Here is a 17,004-nt window from a genome sequence, read left to right on the forward strand (position 1 = left end):
CTGCATTATTTCAATCCCATCAGATTTAACAACCAAGAAGCTGCTGCAGTGTCAGAGTGTGTGGAGCTGCCTTGTGCCTCTGTTAGAGCCCATTTTTCCTGCAAATATTTGTGGAAGAAATTTGGTTTAGTTTCCAGTTAAATTGGCTGTGGCACCACATCTGTGGGTACCATAATAGATTGACAATAACATTTGAAAAGCTTCACCTAAAGAGGAAGAATGTTACAGATTTATTTCAGTGAAGTTGCCTTAATAAATTAAAATGGAAGTTCCTACATGGAAATACTGAGGATTTTTGAGCTTTCCTGCTTAGGAAATAAATGAAACATGCCTGTGCACACACAGAGTTTTCTTGAGCTGATCAACCATCAGCTTGAGTTCTCAGAGGGATCAGAATTTCTGCTGGGCTCCTCACACAGAATCACAGAGTAGTTTGTGTTGGAAGGGACCTCTGACAGGGTCACCTGGAGCAGGAGACACAGGAATGTGTCCAGGTGGCTTTGGGATATCTCCAGGGAGGGAAACTCACCTCCAAATATTGGCTAAATCCTGAAGATCAGCTGGGCCAGGCTGCTGGCAGGGTGCTGTGGGGATGTGTGAGACACTGAGCTGCCTGGATATGGGATTTTGTTCCCTTCTCCCTTCTTTGGACAATAAAAACCAGCAGAGCCCTCCCTGCTCAGCAGCCCTGAAATGTTTAGGTGCAGTTTGAAGCACTCTCAGTGTCTGTGGGAAGCAGATTTGCTGCAGGATTCTCCCTCTTTGCTGCTGGGATGCTTTTCCTGCTGCTTTCTGCCTCCTGAGTGACCCCAGCAGACCTGGCCTTGTCCTGGCTGTGCCTTTGCTCCCTGGGCTTAGGCTGGGCTCACCCCCCTCCTCCTGGTGGGATTATGCACCATAATTTAATGCTGGGCTATTTTTAGGTGCTGGGCTTTTCTTAGAACATGGAATTTCATGGAAAAGGGAGGGGGTGAAAATGCCAGCTTTGCTTTGGCCCTAAAAAAGTGAGGGTTTGGTTTTTTAAGGAAACTGAACAGCAGGAGCTCTGTGTCTGCCTGTCCTTGGAGTGTTCATGGCAAAAAACCTACAAGCAGACAGAGTTCCTGGGGATCCATGAGTGCCTCAGAGCTGTGTCTCCATTGCTGTGATGGAACTGGAAATGTGACATGTCCTCATGGCTGGTTTTGCTTTTCTTCCCTCTTGCAGACGATGGACAGAGAGTTCAGAAAATGGATGAAGTGGTACGGGAAGAAACATGCAGAATACACAGTGAGTGACACTCAGCTGCAGACTGGGATCCACACCCCTGTGCAGAGTTTGTAAAGTCCCCTCCATCCTCCCCTCAGGCAGCAGCAGCTGAGGCACAGCTGCTCCCTGGTTCTTGTATTGATCCTGGGGATGGTGTTTCCAATTTATCCACTCAGACCCTCTATTTGTGTTGCCTGATGTGGGGTGTGGTGTTATTGGGAGCACTTCCAGGTCTTTCTAGAAACTTTTTTGGAAGATCTATTCTTCTAAAATGTTGTTCTGACTGGGGCTGCCATGAGCCTTCTGTTAGTGTTAAATCCCCTTTCCCCTCCCTCTCTCCATGGATTGGGGTGTTTGCCAGGTGTGGCAGCTCCTTCTTGGGATTTTGAACTCTCCTGCTGGAAATTAAAGCTGAAGCTTTGGTTCTGCAGGCCGGGGAAGGTGTGGCCACCTGGGCCCAGTTCTGGAGGGGATGGGAGGGTGGAGATTGGAGCAGGAAGAGCTCCAGGAACAGATTTCAGGCTGGATGGTTCTCAGGGGAGGGTGGTTTGGGTTTGGAATTGGATGCTGCAAAGGTGGAGCTGGAGCAGGAAGAGTAATTGGATCATTATGGGGGATCTTCCTGCCTGGGGTAAGGGTTGTGTTGGAATTTGATGATTCTTTATGTCTGAGGATGTTTTGCCCCGTGCAAATCCATGCACTGTCCTGTCCATTCCTCTCCTTTCCCCTTTTTTTCCCTTTGTAATTGTCATTAAGAAAATTGCTTTCTGCTTAATCATCTCCCAGTCAGGAGATGGATGTGCAATAGGAACCCATTGAGGGGTTATGAAAACTCATCTATTTCTGCTTCTGCCACTTTCCTGTGGTCAGGGGAGAGCCTGAGTGGATCAGGGATATTCCCAAATATCCCAGGGAAGCCAGGTCACTGCCCAGAGGCTGCAGCTGGCCACGTGTGCTGCATCCAGCTGTGAGCAAGCATTGGGGAACTGCCTTGTCCTTCCTCCCTTGTCCTTCCTCCTTTTTCGCTTCTCCCTTTTCCTTCCTCCCTTTTCCTTCCTCCCTTTTCCTTCCTCCTTCCCTTCTCCTTCCCTTCTCCTTCCCTTCTCCTTCCCTTCTCCTTCCCTTCTCCTTCCCTTCTCCTTCCCTTCTCCTTCCCTTCTCCTTCCCTTCTCCTTCCCTTCTCCTTCCCTTCTCCTTCCCTTCTCCTTCCCTTCTCCTTCCCTTCTTCCCTTCTCCCCTCCCTGCCCTGTCCCTGGGCTGGTGTGATCCATGTGGATCCCATCACTGTGGGATCAATTGGAGCTGTCCTGTTTTTATTTCCCAGTTTTCTGTCTCCTGAGACCCTTGGTGCCCTCATCTTGCAGAAAAGCTTCTCCAACTCTCCTTTATGAAGCAGGCAGGGAAGGAGATGCTCCCACCTGCCCCTGGCACCTCCCTGCTGCAGTTCCTGCTCTGGACAGAGGGATTCCCTTGCAGGGATGCTGGGCCTGCTCTGCAGCAGGGTTGATAATTCCTTCCTGCTGTGGGAGCCCTGGGAGTGCTTTCCTTTTCCTGAAGTGGCCATATGGCATTTTTCCATTGTGTCACCCAGCTGGCATGACTTGAAAGGAATTGTTCCTGAGGATGCTCTGCTTCTGGGCTGGGTAATTTAAGGAATAGGAGAGGAACTTGGACTAAAATATTGGAAGCATATTGCTTGCCTTAGGCAGCATTTCCATATTGAGCATTCCAAGTGACAGAGTCTGCTGCTATATTGAAACAAAGCTATTTATTTTTGCCAGGTTCTTTGGCTTTTATAACTCTGTTTTCTGCAGTGTTTAGAGTAAAATTTCCCTGAATATGCAATCTGAGTTTTTTTTGGGGAAGAGTTAAACACTTTCAGCACTTCTCATCTGAAGGAAGGTTGGTTTCCTGTCACCTTGAAGTGATGCTTGAACACAGATTTTGGTCTTTTACAGGAGGCACACAGGGCAGGTTTTATTTGGTTTTTATTCATCAAACAGACTTTTGCCAGGCAGTTTATTTCCTTTAGGAACTCCTTAGCAGCATCTGCTATAGGTGACTGTTAAACACAGAGCAAACTCGCTCATGATGCAGCTGGAGGACACAGGAAGGTGTGGAATTGAAAACCTGGCATCTTTGTTTTACTGGAAAACAGCTTTGTTCCTGCAAAATGCTTTGTGAGGTCCCAAGATTCCAAATGTTGGAGACAAAATAAGCACAAATTGAAATAATCTGTCATCAGCTGAGCTCAACTCGTGAGTTCCACTCCAGTGTTAGAGGCAGTCATATGAAAAATCAGTGTTTGGGGAAGAATCAGGTGCTGGAGGAGGGGAGGGCTTGGTGGGAGTTCTATGGGAAGAATTTTGGATCCCACCTGCAGCTCTGGCTGAACTTTGTGGATGCTGTTTCTCTCTTGCTGTAAAAGTAAAAACTGTGGTGCCTGAGGCAGCAATAAATCCTGGAGATGCCCTGCAGGATTGTGCTGGGTTTTTAGGATATTTTGACCACCACAATCCCAGTTCAGTTAGAGATTTCCAATTCAAATGGATTTAGGGTTCTCCCTGGAAAGTGATCTGCTGAAAAGTTGACTTTTGCAGTGTTCCATGCTTGTTTGGGTTTGTGCATCTCAACAGTTCCTTCTTACTTGGGAAATCATGATCTCTGTAGCTTTTCAGCATCTCCAGCCTTCCCAGCTGGTAGAATCTTCCTGAGAAATATTTTCTGTCCTTTTTGCCTGTTGCAGCAGTCCAAGGCAATCAGAACCTCATGATGTTTTTGTACCCTGCCCCAAATCCTCCCAGGAGGAATTTTTCATCTTGCCATTGAAAGAAAGCTGCTAAGAATGCAAACAACCAAAACCCCAGGACCTCCAAAACTCTGCAAACAATCAAGTTGTGTTTGAGATGCCTTGGAGAGAAGGGCAGTCACTGTCCCCTCACCAAATTGTTCTGCAGCCTTGAAATTCAGCTTCTGACCTTCCCTTGTTAGTGCTGAACATGAATGCTGGAGAGCAAGGCCCAGTGCCTTTGTTTAAAATAAACCCCAATTATCCAGGTGTGTTTGTCCACAAATTATATATAAAAGATATATTTTGTCTACAATTGTAAAAAAAACCCCAACAAACTTCTTGAATGTTTCCATACAAAATTGCAGCCTGATTTGTTCTGTAGCCACTTGGTGATAAAAGCTCATTAAACTTCTCCAGCTGCAGGGGGCAAAGTGCCCTGGGGGTTTTGGATGCCCAAGGCTGCAGAGCCACAGCTGGAGGGAGGAAGATCCATGTGGGGCACGAGAGGAGAGGGAGGGATTTGCTCCTCATGCATTGCCTTGGGAGGCTCCTGATCTCCAGCTGTTGTTGGTCACTGAGTCTCATAATCCTCTTAAATGAATATTTCCATGCCCTGCTCTTTGGGAATGTGCAATTCCTGCTCAATTTAGGGAAAATCAGATTCTTCTGCTCTTCTCTCCTGCATTCCAAGGGGAGGATCCTCCTCCTCTAGCACTTTTCATCATCATCATCTACTTCACCTTTTTGGACTAGAATGTCCCACTTCCACCACAAGTCCCTTTGTTCCAGCTCCTTTTATCTTCTTCTTTCTCTTCCCATGGAGCTCAGAAGTTTCCAAGATTAACTTTACTCCACTCTTTCCAAGTAAACTTCTCTGAAGGAAGCAGGAGACTTTGGGAAGGTCATTAGGCCTGGTTAATTAGTGAGTCTGTCTTGGGGAATTCCTGCATGTGTGCAGCCATCCAATTAAAACCCTGCATGGCAATTAAGAAGCAGATGGGTTTTCATGGTTTCTAACTGTAAATATCCTCCTGTGGCCTCAGAATCAGAGCCATTCCAGGTATCTGGGGCAGGAGGCTGAGATTGCTGAGTAGCACAAAGTTCTTCTCTTCCTGGGCTCCCCTTGGAGAAAGTTTTGGGTATTTTCTGGTTTTTGTTGAGTTCTCAGTGACCCTTTTCCTGAGAGAAGAAAACACAGAGCAGACTACTGGAGGACACAGGAAGATGTGGAATAGAAAGCTTGGCATCTTTGTCTTTCTGGAAACTTTATCCCTGCAAAATGCTGTGTGAGATCCCAAAATTCCAAAGGTTTTTGTTGAGTTCTCAGTGCCTGTGCTTCCTTTTTCCTGAGAGAAGAAAACACAGAGCAAACTTGTCCATAATGTAAGACCTCCATAATGTACCTGGAGGACACAGGAAGATGTGAAATAGAAGTCCCAGCATCTTTGTCTCTCTGGAAACTTTGTCCCTGCAAAATGCTTTGTGAGATCCCAAAATTCCAAAGGTTTTTGTTGAATTCTCTGTGCCTGTGACCTGTTGTTCCCTTTTCCTGAGAGGAGAAAACACAGAGCAGACTTGTCCATGCTCTACCTGAAGGACACAGGAAGATGTGGGATGGAAAGCCCAGCATCTTTGCCTTTCTGGAAACTTTGTCCCTGTAAAATGCTGTGTGAGGTCCCAAAATTCCAAAGGTTTTGGTTGAGTTCTCAGTGTCTGTCCTTCCCTTTTCCTGAGAGAAGAAAACACAGATCAGACTTGTCCATGCTATACCTGGAGGACACAGGAAGATGTGAAATGGAAGTCCCAGCATCTTTGTCTTTCTGGAAAATGCTTTGTGAGGTCCCAAAATTCCAAATGTTGGAGACAAAACAAGAACAAATTGAAGGATGCCAGGCTGAGCTCAGAGCAGCTGGGAGTTGCTGCAGTCCTATGTTGGACTCTGCTGAGAACCAGGCTTAGTTATGTGTTTATTTACTCAGGGTTGTTATAACAGAATTCCTGCCCTGCTCCAGAAAAGCTTCTTTAGGAGGTGGCAGTGACAATCAAACTCAGCATTCCTAGAGGTGGGATTTGGGCTGGAGGGAGCCTCTGTCTGCTCCCAGCAAACCCCAGGAGTTTCTTTTTCCTGCAGGTGATTCAGCCCTGAGGATCAGGGGTGAGTTTTGAGCATCAGTGCTAAATTTGGGCTGCTTTTCTGCCTGCTTTATTTAATATTTCTCCTGTTCTGAGCACAAGCAGGGGGCTGTGTGGGAGTTCCAGTGCCCAGGAGCTGCTTTTTGATGGGGACTGACGTCACCTGCACGTGAAAACCTCTTGCTCTAGGAGCTGCTCTCAGGGCAGGATGAGCCAGCTGTGTGCTCCTGGTATTTTTGACCTCTCCATTTCAGCAGGAAATTTGCTGGTTTGGCATTTGAAAATCCCTCCAAACGTCCCCTGTGGCTTTGAAATGATGCCACATTTTGGAGGTTTGGATTCGTGCCTCTGGTTATTTTTGAAAAGAACAAGGACCTAAAAATAACCATGTGTACTTTTCCAGGCAGAAATTCTGGGGGTTTGGGAGCCAAGTGTTTGCACTGAGACATCCTGAATTTGTGAATTTATGGTTCCAGCAGCACAGAGCCTCCCTGGCCAGCACTGGGCTGAGAACCCAGCCCTCCTCCCCAGCACAGGGGCCTGACCTTCCCAAACTCCTGCTCTGCTCCTTCTTACTTGGGCAATTATTATTTCTGTAGCTTTTCAGCATCTCCAGCCTTCCCAGCTGGTAGAATCTTGCTTGAAAAATATTTTCTGTCCTTTTTGCCCATTTCAGCAGTCCAAGGGACTCAAAACCTCATGATGGTTTTATGGAGGAGGGGAGGGCTTGGTGGGAGTTCAGTGGGAAGAATTTCAGATCCCACCTGTAGCTCTGGCTGAACTTTGTGGATGGTGATTCTCTCTTGCTGTAAATGAAAAACTGATGCCTAAGGCAGCAATAAATCTGGAGATGCCCTGCAGGGTTGTGCTGGGTTTTTTAGGTTTTTTAGCCACAATCCCAGCACAGTTAGAGATTTCCAATTCAAATGGATTTAGGGTTCTCCCTGGAAAGTGATCTGCTGAAATGTTGACTTTTGCAGAGTGTTCCATGCTTGTTTGGGTTTGTGCAACTCAACAGTTCCTTCTTACTTGGGAAATCATGATCTCTGTAGCTTTTCAGCATCTCCAGCCTTCCCAGCTGGTAGAATCTTGCTGAGAAATATTTTCTGTCCTTTTTGCATGTTGCAGCAGTCCAAGGCACTCAGAACCTCATGATGTTTTTGCAACTTGCCCCAAATCCTTCCAAGATGATTTTTTCATCTTGCCATTGAAAGAAAGCTGCTAGGAATGTAAATAACCAAAACCCCAGGACCCCCCAAACTCTGCAAACAATCAAGTTGTGTTTGAGATGCCTTGGAGAGAAGGGCAGTCACTGTCTTCTCACCAAATTGTTCTGCAGCCTTGAAATTCAGCTTCTGACCTTCCCCACTGGATTGTTCTTGTTAGTGCAGGAAGTTCTGAGCTTGGACATGAATTTTGTAGAGCAAGGCCCAGTTCATTTAAAATAAACCCCAATTGTCCAGCTGTGTTTCCACTCTATTTTGTCCACAATTATGTATTTAAAAAAACCCTTTTAAGCCATATTTCTACACAAAATTGCAGCCTGATTTATTCTGTAGTCACTTGAACTCAAACCCTCTGTGTACTTCTGGCTGCCTCCCCCAGGCTGGGCCCTGCTGCTTTCCCTCCAGTTGCAGGAAGAGTTACAGGAATCAGATGCTGCTGAGTGTATTCCTGCAGTGGCTGCTTGAAAAACCTGAATAAAAACCTGGCCTGGCTTCTAAATTTAGCAGCAATGCAGGCAGCAGCTCTGGAGGCGATTTCTGTGAGCTCATTATCCTGTTAGATAAAGCAACTCCTGCATTGTCTAATCAGATGAAAATATCTGTGTTACAGATGGTCCCTTCCATTCATTATTCACTAAGGAGATTAAGTTTCAGAGAGAGGAGGAACAGGGTGAGGGAGGGGACAGTGGAGGAAGAGATTGAGTGTGGCCCTGTGGATGTGTCCCCTTCTCCCAGCATGGACCAGTTCTGCTGCTCCAACAAACTGGATTTTCCTTCATCAGCTGATTTTCCTTCCCAGTTCTGGTTTCACTCTCAAAATTATTGCAAACCACCAATCTGAGTGGGATTTTTTTTTTATTCTCTGTGTGAGCTGATGGGTAAAAAGCTCCTTTCCTTCTTTTAGTGATCATTTATTGACAGTGGAGGAAGAGATTGAGTGTGGCCCTGTGGATATGTCCCCTTCTCCCAGCATGGACCAGTTCTGCTGCTCCAGCAAACTGGATTTTCCTTCATCAGCTGATTTTTCTTCCCAGTTCTCTTTTCACTCTCAATATTATTGCAAACCACCGAGCTGAGTGGGATTTTGAGGGGAATTTTTTGGGATTCTCTGTGTCAGTTGATGGGTAAAGAGCTCCTTTCCTCCTTTTAGTGATCATTTATTGACAGTGGAGGAAGAGATTGAGTGTGGCCCTGTGGATGTGTCCCCTTCTCCCAGCATGGACCTGTTCTGCTGCTCCAGCACACTGGATTTTCCTTCATCAGCTGATTTTCCTTCCCAGTTCTTGTTTCACTCTCAAAATTATTGCAAACCACTGAGCTGAGTGGGATTTTGGGGGGAATTTTTGGGCATTCTATGGGTAAAAAGCTCCTTTCCTTCTTTTAGTGATCATTTATTGACAGTGGAGGAAGAGATTGAGTGTGGCCCTGTGGACGTGTCCCTTCTCCCAGCATGGACCTGTTCTGCTGCTCCAGCAAACTGGATTTTCCTTCATCAGCTGATTTTTCTTCCCAGTTCTTGTTTCACTCTCAATATTATTGCAAACCACCAAGCTGAGTGGGATTTTTTGGGATTCTCTGTGTCAGTTGATGGGTAAAGAGCTCCGTTCCTTTTTTTAGTGCTCATTTATTGATCAGTGCCCCAGCACAGTGGGTAAGGAGCTAAATATAAAATAACCCCCTGGTTCCAGGGTCAGGCAGCTCAGTCCCTGCCCCAGGAATCACTGCCTTGCTTCCAGAGGGATAAAATAACCCATTTTCTCCCAGCCACAGTTGCTCATTTGATTATTTCTGTACTCCAGTGTTTTTCCTGGAGAAGTTCTTCCCTTGGCTCTTGGCTAAGCATGAGCTGGGGAAGCAGTGCCACACAAAAATAGATGTGTTTAAGCTGGGCTGTGTTTCATTTGAATTGTTAAATGGCTCTGGCTTGCAAAGTGTTCATCCTCCATGGGTGATATCAGGTTAAAACCTGGAGATTTTGGTTATTAGTGCTTTTCTAACCACACAGACAGGGCAAACACACAGTGAAACTGGACCCAAGTGAGGCCTTACAGCCACATAGGTTGGATTTCAAGACCTTTATGATGAAGTTTAGCATTTCAAAATAGTTTCACGTTACTCTGCTTCTCTGTTCTCTTGCAGACTGTGATGTTTGTGGTTCCTGCTTTTCCCAATGTTTTCCTTTCCCTGTGAGTGTAGGAAAACCCTGTGGAGACTTTAGAAACTGGTGGTGTGGAGGATGCCATAGAGGAGCTGACTTGCAAAAATTGTTAGAAAATAAATACAATTGCCTGTTATGTGGGTTTTCTTTGACTTTGTCTTGGTTACTCTACCATGGAGCTGTTCAGTATAAGAATAGATCAGGCTGAGACAAAATTATCTCTTAAAATCAATCTAGAGGTGGTGTCCACATATAGGCATCCAGAAATATCTTTCCTTATATGAGAAAAAACTCTTCTTAGAACTTTTTTTTGTGTTAAATCTCTGGTTTGGATTCTGACAGTACTCAACAAGATGTCTTTGGGTTGGATCTTTAGGTTCAGCTTCCAGCTCATCCTTTGGTTTTATTACAGCAGAAATGTCAAGGGTGTTTCCCCTCCCACAGGTGGGAGAACACAGGAATTAATTCTGCTTTAACTCTGATTCCAGCCCAGCTGGTGGAACAGGTATTTCTGAATAACTTCAGCTACTCTTACCTGCTCTCTTCAGTTTCTGGCACTTCAGGCTCTTGATAAAGTTCTTGATCTCTTGCCTGAGATGTCCATTTTTCTCAGCCCTCCTGTGAACTGCAGGACATTTTGTGGTGCTTTTCCCCTTCATTTCTCCTGGAAGCAGCCCCATTCCTGTTGGCACCTGTGGCTTTGTCCCTCACAGTGGCTCAGGCAGGTTTGTCACCCCCCTGTGTCCCTGTGTGGCACCAGGAGCTCCCTTTGGATGCTCCCAGCCCTGAGGGATGGAAGTTGTTCCAGAGTCTGCATCTCTGGAGTTGTCACTGATGAGAATTAAATGTGAAATCCTCCCTCCTTCCCAGACAGAGGAATCAGTGCAGGAAAAGGATCCTCAGCAGCTGCTTTGATGTTCCTGAGGTTCTGGCACAAACCTCATCTTCAAAGGGTGTCAGCAGCATTAATTAGAGACTTGCACCTTATTTTTTCTCTCCTCCTCTTATCTCCCTCCCCCAGCCCTCCTCACACAGCAGAGGTTTTGCCCATGAGCTCCTCTCTCATTTCCAGAACACAACTGAGGAAATTTCAGCCTGTGCCAGAGCTCTGTGCTCACCTGGGCTTGATGTGGTGTCACCAGAAAGGTGCTCCACAACCACTGAAATCAGAACTGTACACTTATTTTCAAACACGCCCTTTATGTTACTTCACTTCTAACTTGAAAGTGTTAGAAGTGCTCAGGGTTTATATTTAGCAGCACAAAAATCAGATTGTTATTTATGCAGTGCAGCAAGAGCCTGAATTGGGAGCCAGAGCTCCCAGCAGGAGCTGTTCCCAGTCCATGCTCAGCTCCCTGTGCTGAGGGGGGGTCCCCAGCCCTGGGGCCCTTCAGGAGGCATTTTCTGGGCAGTTTTGCAATGAGTGCCAGAACTTTTGGCTTCTCCACAGAGCAGAACCTCTTCTTCCCATGCAGGAGAGGGGCTGAGGGTGGGAGCAGGGAGGGAGAAACCTCAGGGTCAGCTTTTCCTGCTCCACCTCTGCCTTTCCAAAAGGTTCCACTTGTCCCTGGTTGTTGTGGGGTCAGCTGGTGCAGCCTGTTTGTCCCTCTCTGGAGGGAGCCCTGTTAACCCTTCTGTGTTTCTGTTCTTTGTCTGGTTTCAGCTGGAAAGAGGTGACTTCCTCTCAGAAGAATGGAGGGAGAGGATTGCAAACACAAGGTACAGTACAGCACTTGAATGCTGCTTTCTGAGTTGGATATTTGGGAGTTTGTATAATGGAAATTGGGAGGCTGGCCAGCTTTTTATATAGAATTTCCATAGCAAATACCCAAAGTCTATCTGCCAACTCTTACAGTGGCCTCTTTAGATCCTGTTTTCTGACTAGAAGAATGGCTTGGAGTGCATGTCCCATGATATTCCATACAAGGGTGTATTCAAGATAAATTCTGCTTATAAGAGGAGCACAAACCTCCATTTGTTTTGCATATCCCTATAGTTCATGTCAGGGATTCTGGCAAAACTATTTTTCTTTGCTATTGGGACACACAGGCTCACTTTCCCTCTTTTAAAAAGCAAAAGACCCAAGTGAGTTTATTTCAACTTAAATAGTAAGTTCATTTTAACTAATTGTCTTGAAGATTTATTTATGTGGAGAACTAAATGCAGAGGGTTGGGAGCAGAAAGGGAGTGAATTTGTTAAAAGCAATAAAAGTCATCTGTATTTTTAAAGCTTTGCATTCTTTCAGCCTTATGGCTAGAAAAAAAACCTCTTTATTTTTTAAATGGCCTTCTGGGCCACCCTGTTATGTGGGGGAATGGAAGGCAGTTGTCAAAGAGGGCTCTGAAAGCTTTGAGAGTTGTGGCAATTTCTGGATTTCTCCCAAAGCTCTGGTTGTGAGAGCCTGAGGAGGCGTCTGCCAGGCTGGTGACTCCTGCAGGATTCTGCCCCTCACTTTCTTCTGGAGGTGCCTTTTAATTTGTGGACAGACTTGCCCCAGCCCTGCAGCACACTTGGGTTTGGCTTTGCTGCTTGTTATTCCAAGTGCACAATCCTCTGCTGCCCGGGCAACTTTCCTCAGAATTGATTGAAATTTTTTTTAGAGAAATTTTTGGCTGCAGGAGCTTTGGCTGCACCCAGAAGTGCTGGGAGATGTTTGGTTTGTGTGGCATGGCACTCACTGTGTGTCTCAGTGCTGCTCCACCTCGCTCTGGGGCAGGATCTGGGAATTCTGGAATGGTTTGGGTTGGAAGGGAGCTTAAATTCCATCCAGTGCCACCTCTGACAGCTTCCTGCCCCTCAGGCCCTGCTCAGTCTGGCCTTGGACACTTCCAGGGATGGGGCTGCTACCAGGCCATGGTTCCCTGTGTGTTCCAGGGCATCCCTGTGCTGGGGCTTGGCAAAGCCTCCTGGAATGAGGGCTGAGCCCAGGGGGATTGGGGGGTTCCTGTGCCCTGCACGCACTCACAGCATCCTGTGCCAGAGTGAGCACTATAAAAACACATCTGCAGCCTCTGGCTTTTCCCCTTCCTCTCCTGGATGTTTTCTAGTCCCATTAATATGTTTGGCTCCTTTGCAAGGCCTTTTTTTTTCTTTTGGCACATGGGAAGGAGGAGGAAGAAACCCCTGCTAGCTTTACTTGCCAGGCAGGGTTTCCCAAATTTCCAACAGCAAGGCGTAGCAAGAAGAACTTTTTTTTTTCCCCTTGGTGCATAAACAATTTTTTCATTCGTGGTTTTTAATAGCTTTGAGTGCTGCTCTTAAACTCCCTGTGTCCTTGTTGAACACATTTCATGTGTGGAGGCGCTGGGAAGGGAATTTTCCTGCAAAGAAATCAGTTCTTCATGTGGGAACAATAGGCCACGATGGATTTTACACTTCATAGAATCCTGGAATATCCTGAGCTGGAAGGGACTCTCAGGGATCAAATCCAGCCTTGTCCCTGCAGACACCCCAACACCCCCACCCTGAGCACCCCTGAGGGCTCTGGAGAGGGGCTGGGAGCACAAACCCTGTGAGGAACAGCTGAGGGAGCTGGGGGTGCTCAGCCTGGAGAAAAGGAGACTCAGGGGTGCCCCCATCACTCTGTGCAGCTCCTGAAAGGTGCCTGTGCTCAGCTGGGGCTGGGCTCTGTCTGCAGCAGCACTGACAGAACCAGAGCACACAGCCTCGAGCTGTGCCAAGGGAAATTCAGGTTGGATATCAGGAAAAGGTTTTTTACAGAAAGGTGATAAAGTTCTGCAATGGCTGCCCGGGGAGGTGGTGCAGTCACCATCCCTGGGTGTGTTTAACAAAGCCTGGATGTGGCACTGGGTGCCAGGGTTCAGTTGAGGTGTTGGGGCTGGGTTGTACTCGATGATCTTGAAGGTCTCTTCCAACCCAGTGATTCTGGAATTCTGTGATTGTGTGAATTCTTTGAATTCTGTGATTCTGGAATTCTGTGTCCAAACGCTCCTGCAGCTCTGGCAGCCTTGGCACCATTCCCTGGGCAGCCTGGGCAGTGCCCAGCAGCCTCCGGGGGCAGAACCTTGCCCTGAGCTCCATGCCAAGGCCTGGCATGTTCATTCAGCAGGGAGCTCAACCACTTCCAAGAGGTGTTGAGGACTCTTGTTGCAGCCTGGGCACCAAATGGGCACCAGGGACAATTAAGCCAGGCTGATTAGACCTTTAAACCAAAGGAGTGCCTATTTTTTAATCTGTGGCATGTTCTGGTTCTTTCCCAAGCCCTTTTATCATTTGTGGGACTCTGCCTCTGTGCAGATTTCTTTGTTTCCATGTGATTGCTTTTTTCCAGGAACAACCCCTCCCCTCATTGAATTTCTTAACCCAGAAGCAAAGATGTAACTCCTCTGTTGTGGGTAGGGCTGAAGTGCTGGGTTTAGGACAGAGAAAATGTGCTCAGAGGTCACTGTCTTCTGGCATTATGGGGAATTTGGAGCTGGAAGAGAAACAGATTGTCCAGAGCAGCTGTGGCTGCCCCTGGGTTCCTGGAAATATCCAAGGCCAGGCTGGGCAGGGCTTGGAGCACAGTGGAAGATGTCCCTGCCATGGCAGGGCTGGCACTGAATGAGCTTTAAGGTTCCTTCCAACCCAAACAATTTTATGATTCTAAAATACATTTTGATATTTTAAATCCCCACCAAGAAGCAACAGGCTGAAGTGCTGAGTGTTGCTCTCCATGCTTTGGGTTACAGGAGCTGTGGAGTTGGGGACAAGCAGGTCTGTCCATGGCAGGAGTGGCTGGGAAGGCTCCAAGTGGCTGTGGTGTGGCTGGGGGTCCTTGTGGGGTGTTTCTGGCTCTGATCTTTCACTGGATCCTTGTTTTGCAGTGTTATTTTTGTGAATAACTTTGCCTTCGGGCCCGAGGTGGATCACCAGCTGAAGGAGCGCTTTGCCAACATGAAGGAAGGTAAATCCAACTGGAGATGTTTCCTCCTTGTTTTCTGATTCCTGTGGGAGCTGAGGTGGGAGAGGGGCTCAGTTGCACCTGGCAAAGCCAGGCCTTGGGGTTTGTTCTGTGCCTTGGGGCCACAGCACAGTGGGATTTGTTCTTCCCCCCTTGGTGTCTGCCCACACCTGCCTGGCTCCTTGGAGCATCCCCTCTGCTGGGAAAACTCTGCAGCAGGGTTGGGGTGGGAGGAGCTGCTGGTCCATCCTTCCCTCTTTAGGGAGCCCACAAAACACCCAACAGCCAAGGCCAAACTTCCTGGATCCCTGGAAATGTCCAAGGCCAGGCTGGGCAGGGCTTGGAGCAGCCTGGGACAGTGCAAGGTGTCCCTGTCATGGCAGGGGTGGCACTGGGTGAGCTTTAAACTCCTTCCAACCCAAGCCATTCCATGATTCTTGGCTACAGAGGCACAGCTTTGAAAGGCCAGTCTGTAATTCCATACAGAATTCATTTCTCCTGTTCAGAGTTGGCTCATTTAGAGCTGGCTGTTAACTCCTGATTTGCAATGTTGGAGTCCCCAACCCTGGAAATGCTCCAAACCTGTGAGGAGGTGGCACCTGGTGACAAGGTTTAGTGGGATGGACTTTGATGATTTTTAAGGTCTTTTCCAACCTTAATGGTTCCACAATTCCATAAAAACCTGCACAGTGCCACTGGGTGCTCCTGAGAAGCTTCACTGGAACCTGGGGACACCCCCTAACCCCATCCTGGCCTCTCCATTGCCCTGGGTGTCTTTTCTTTGCTCCTAACCACTGGGAAAAGCAACAATTTTACTTGGTTGTGGCAGAAATGACAGAAATAACAATTTCTGAAAAGAAAAATATGTGGTGTGAACAAAGCAGCTGTGGCTTCCCATGGCACAGCTTTGTGCTGAAATAAATAATGGGACTTTTGGGCTCTGCTGCAAACCATAAAACCCCCAAACTTAAGCTGTTTTCTTTAATTTAACTGGATTGCTTTTTTGTTTTCAAACTTGTTTAATGGTGGCTTGAGAGCAGTGGGAAGGTGGAGATGTTTCAAGAACCCTTTACAATGATGAAACCTGATTTCTCTTCCCAGAGTGTGCTTCAGGCTCTGCTGAATGACCCCAAATACCCATGAAATGAAGATTAGTGGCCTCTAAATTAAAAGTCTTTTGGGGTTTGTGTATGAAAGATCCCAAGTAGGTTGGAGATAATTGAAATTTCTTTAGATTGCCACTGAGAATTAACATGCTCTTTTTTTCCCAAGTATTTCAAATATGTCATTTTAAATGATCCTTGAGGTGTCACCTGGCAGGATTCATGGATTTGCTTTCTTGGGGCTCTCAGAATGAGAATTAAGGGATTTATTTATTTTTTAATGCTATACCAGGGGCAGTTTTATAGGATTGCTCTTTAGGGCTCTGTACTGGGTTATATTTAATAAGTAGTTACTTCTAGAACAAATAATGGAGCTGACTGTGCTCTTTGTTTTTTTGTTTTTTCTTCTTTTTCCAGGTGGGAGAATTGTGTCCTCAAAACCTTTTGCACCTCTAAATTTTAGAATTAACAGTCGAAACTTGAGTGGTATGATTGCCCTTTTTATTGTTCATTACAGTTGTGGATGTTCATTATCTGAAAATGTCTGGGGGGTGTTACTGCGTTTTAGAGTTGTTTAAGTAGAAAATGCTGTTGGATTTTTAGTGACAGGTACTTAAAATCAATTTAAAAAGAGGAGAGGACAATTTAAAATCAATTTAAAGAGAGGAGCAGACACTTTTGATGGGATTTGTGCTGCTGTGTTTTGGTGTTGGTTCCATCGATGTGTCCCTGAGCTGCAGAGAAATCAGGATTTCAAGGGTGTGAATCATTCCTTGAGCCACAACGAGCAGCCCTAACTCACAGGGGAGTTCCCTACACCCTAAATCCAGGCAGGGAAATCCTACCAGGCAGGATTCCTAAGGCTTAGAGGTCATGGAGCCAGGGTGGAAAGCTGGGGATGCTCACCTGGACAAGAGAAGGCTCCAGGGACACCTCAGACCCCTGGCTGGGCCTGAAGGGGCTCCAGGAGAGCTGCAGAGGGACTGGGGACAAGGCCTGCAGGGACAGGACACAGGGAATGGCCCCCCCTGCCAGAGGGCAGGGCTGGGTGGGAGATTGGGAATCAGGAATTGTGGAATCCATCCCTGGAATGGATTTCCCAGAGCAGCTGGGGCTGCCCCTGGATCCCTGGCAGTGCCCAAGGCCAGGCTGGGCAGGGCTGGGAGCAGCCTGGGACAGTGGGAGGTGTCCCTGCCATGGCAGGGGATGGGCTCTGAGGTCCCTCCCAACTCAAACCATTCCAGGACTGTGTGAAGTGTTCAGCTTTGAACTTCTCCTGTGCTGTGCTTTGAGCAAACAAACCTCTCCCAGACACACCCAGGCCCTGGGTCTGGCTCATTGCCAGCACAGGGTCGTGGTTTCCTTCTCCTGTGAACAGTCCAGACTCAATGTTTGGCAGCCTTGTCCTCTGCAAGGACGTGAGCTGCAGTTTAAGGAGGTT

General features: G+C 47.1%; 1 protein-coding gene across 6 annotated transcripts in view; it reads left to right on the forward strand.

Annotated features, from left to right (window-relative positions):
• DOT1L (DOT1 like histone lysine methyltransferase) overlaps positions 1-17,004 on the forward strand; it is a 94,708-nt gene that overhangs the window by 31,653 nt on the left and 46,051 nt on the right. For all 6 annotated transcript variants that reach the window (XM_063160855.1, XM_063160860.1, XM_063160861.1 and 3 more), the window contains exons 7-10: positions 1,207-1,269; positions 11,220-11,275; positions 14,384-14,463; positions 15,981-16,049. In XM_063160855.1, coding sequence (XP_063016925.1) covers positions 1,207-1,269; positions 11,220-11,275; positions 14,384-14,463; positions 15,981-16,049 — 268 coding nt within the window. The remainder of the gene's footprint in view (positions 1-1,206; positions 1,270-11,219; positions 11,276-14,383; positions 14,464-15,980; positions 16,050-17,004) is intronic.

Source organism: Melospiza melodia, chromosome 7 (genome assembly GCF_035770615.1).
Source record: "Melospiza melodia melodia isolate bMelMel2 chromosome 7, bMelMel2.pri, whole genome shotgun sequence".
NCBI lineage: Eukaryota > Metazoa > Chordata > Aves > Passeriformes > Passerellidae > Melospiza > Melospiza melodia.